The 3,149-nt window shown below is 35.1% G+C and overlaps 1 protein-coding gene across 1 annotated transcript; it reads right to left on the bottom strand.

The window, feature by feature from the left end:
• Positions 1–212: 212 nt before the first annotated feature.
• Positions 213–910, bottom strand: LOC116000249 (putative calcium-binding protein CML19). The gene has a single exon (XM_031240284.1). The coding sequence runs from the start codon at positions 843–845 to the stop codon at positions 414–416; it is 432 nt and encodes a 143-aa protein (XP_031096144.1). The 5' UTR covers positions 846–910; the 3' UTR covers positions 213–413.
• Between the last annotated feature and the right edge of the window lie 2,239 nt (positions 911–3,149).

The raw sequence follows: 3,149 nt of genomic DNA, 5'->3' as shown, positions 1-3,149 counted from the left end.
AAAGAAGTAAAAGTAAGTCTAAAAAAAATACCATTATCATAAATCTGTCAAATTTTGTATAAGATAAAGAGTTATACTATATGGACTGTTCTGCTCCCTCACTTTTACTATCTGACGTGGCAAGATATGATATGTTATCTTCATTCCGTGGATCCCAATGAAAGTGTCAATATCAAACTTTTGTGTGAGGAAGTAAAAGTATGGAGTAGAAATTCGAAGTCCAAGTAATAATATTTTTCTAAGATAAACGAGATGAATAGAGAATAAGTAGAGGTAAATAGTGTTTGCTGTACAAAAAGAATGGAATCTGATAACTACATATAAACAGAAGAAGAATTGAAAGACTGAAGCAGTAGTAGTGCAAATAATACTAAGCTATGAATGGAAGGAGAGTGGGCAATTCAATTAACTAATTAACAAGACATCATAACTTTAAATTCGTCAAAATTGAGGAGACCATCCCCATTGAGATCATAGTGAGCTATCATGTTTTTGCAGTCATCAATGGTTCTAGACTCCCCCAATCTGCTCAGCATTCTCTTCAAGCTCTTAGGCGTAATGCACCCACACCCATCCATCTCGTACATCGAAAACGCCTCTTTCAAATCCCTAGCTTTGTCTTCATCGCTTCCATCCTCTAACAATCTCACGAACTCCTCAAACCCCAGCAACCCATCTGGCCCAGAACCCATCCTCAAGATGGCTTCTTGGGCCTCTTCTAAGGACAAGTCGTCGCCGATGGAAGCCATGCACCGTTGCAGCTCCGCCGGCGATAGTTTCCCGTCCTTGTTCTCGTCAAAACAGTCGAACACGCGTTGGTACTGCTGCCAATTCTTATTCTCCATTGTTTTTGAATTGGATGGCTTTGAAATTATGAAATAATAGCAGATAGAATAGAATGGTTGTTAGTATGAATCTGATCTGAGCTGACCGAGAATGGATTGAATGCGTATAAATAGGTTGTTTAGCGTGTGGCGTGCGGAATCAAATAAGTTGGATAGAGGGTTCTTGATCATTGCCGGGCAGTTTGGGGTTTCCATCTTCCAGAGATGGGGAAATAACAAGGAACTCAACACCATTGACCAACGAGGTCAAATCCCGAAGATAAAATAAATCAAATTTTTTTTTTTTACTACCGACTATATTACAATATAGTATATGTGATATGCCCATCCCTATTTTAATTTTTAAATAACTTTAAATTTTCAAAGTTTGTAGAAATTTTATTAACTTTTTACTATTTTTAGTAATAAACTAATAAGTTTATTTTTTAAATTTTAATAATTTAGTTATTGTATTTGAATATTTTTATTATTTTATCTTTTAATATAACTAGAATGTTTTTTATTATGAGTAAGTAATTTAAATATTATTTTAATAATAATAAGGTAATAAGTGATAAGTATTCATAATGGGCACTCACACTCGGTACAATGGGGATGAATTTTAAAAAAATTCACTCAATACAAATTAAGAACGACAATAAATGAAAAAAATATAAAATAAGTCGAGTGATAAATGTAGCGCTCTCCAAATCCATCCTGACCCATTGGGATTACGAGTTGACATATAAACCAATTAACCACGTCAAGTCCATATATTCTACGCCGCAAGCCACCAACTAGAAACCACGCAATCCACGCATAACTAACCCGCACCTACGTACTATACGCAAAAATATAACAAAAATTTAATTCAAACCTTGTTTTTTTTAGTACTGCTGACTCTTCCCACGTTCGCTCGCTCCGGGAGGCACCGGAGCTGGCCCAAGGGGAATCGTCGCTTTATGCCTTAGTTATACCTCCACTGAGGCTCAAACCCACTTCCATCATCCATGTGGGAGTGCTAATCGGGACACCGGATGCCACTTGACCACAAAGTCTTTGGCTAATTCAAACCTTGTTAATCGATCTAAACATATAAATAGAATGAATAGATAATATTTTTAATATGATTTTAAATATATAAGTTTTATATATTAAATTAAATAGGAATAAGGGACAAATAGATCATTGAACTACATACAAAACTACAATTAGGCTAGCGAACTAAAAAAGATTGCAATTGAATCCCTGAAATACACAAACTCATGCAATTAAGTCTAAATTGACCTGTTTACCTACAACTGTGCTGACACGGCGGTTACCAATTTTTAAAATAATTTTAATTAAAATAATTAAATAATAATAAAAATAAAATTAAATTAAAAAAAAAAAACGCTGCCGGAGACGAATCATCTCAGGCCATGGAGACGAGGTCTTCATTGCCAGGGAGACGAAGACTGCATCGTCTCCGGCAGTTCTTCTTCTTTTTTTAATTTTTTTATATAATTATTATATAGTTATTTTAATTAAAATTATTTTAAAAAATTATTTTAAAAATTGGTAATCGTCACGTCAGCACAATTACAGGTAAACAGGTCAATTTGAACTTAATTGCATGAGTTTGTGTAATTTAGGGTCCTAATCGCATTCTTTTTTAGTTCGATGGCCTAATTGCAATTTTGTGTGTAGTTCAGTGGCCTATTTGACGCTTATTCCAATTAAATATCACCCAAAAAGTTATATTTTAAATAACCTCACTCTAGTTTTATTTATTTTTTTTTTTTATAACTGGACACATCAAATTAAACGAGAAGAATATTTATTATGCATTTATACATGGAAAAAAGAATCATATAGAACGTTTCATATTATGGAAGCATCTAATTTACCCAAAAAATTATGGAAGCATCTAGATTCTAGACTGGGCGCATATTGGGACCGCGAAATCGCGAATGTTTCTCACGTAACAATGCTACCAACTACCAGTCGTTATACTGTGGACCATGGTCCACAATGTATTGTGCACCATGGGTCATGGTTGATACTGCAGTTGTGTTGAACTGATACTGCAGTTGTGTTGAAAGGATACTGCAGTTGTGTTGAAAGGGAACTGCAGTTGCGCGGAACAGATGACGTGTCATCCATCTGGAACTGCAGTTGTGTTGAACGGATACTGCAGTTGCGTTGAAAAGATACTGCAGTTGTGTTGAAAGGATACTGCAGTTGTGTTGAACGGATGAATGTCCTCTGTTCCGTGCAACTGCAGTTTCCTTTCAACACAACTGCAGTATCTTTTCAACACAACTGCAGTATCCATTCAACACA

This window comes from Ipomoea triloba, chromosome 12 (genome assembly GCF_003576645.1).
Source record: "Ipomoea triloba cultivar NCNSP0323 chromosome 12, ASM357664v1".
Taxonomy (NCBI): Eukaryota; Viridiplantae; Streptophyta; class Magnoliopsida; order Solanales; family Convolvulaceae; genus Ipomoea; species Ipomoea triloba.
The sequence above is the reverse complement of the archived record's forward strand: the minus strand, read 5'-3'. Positions and strand labels throughout refer to the sequence as shown.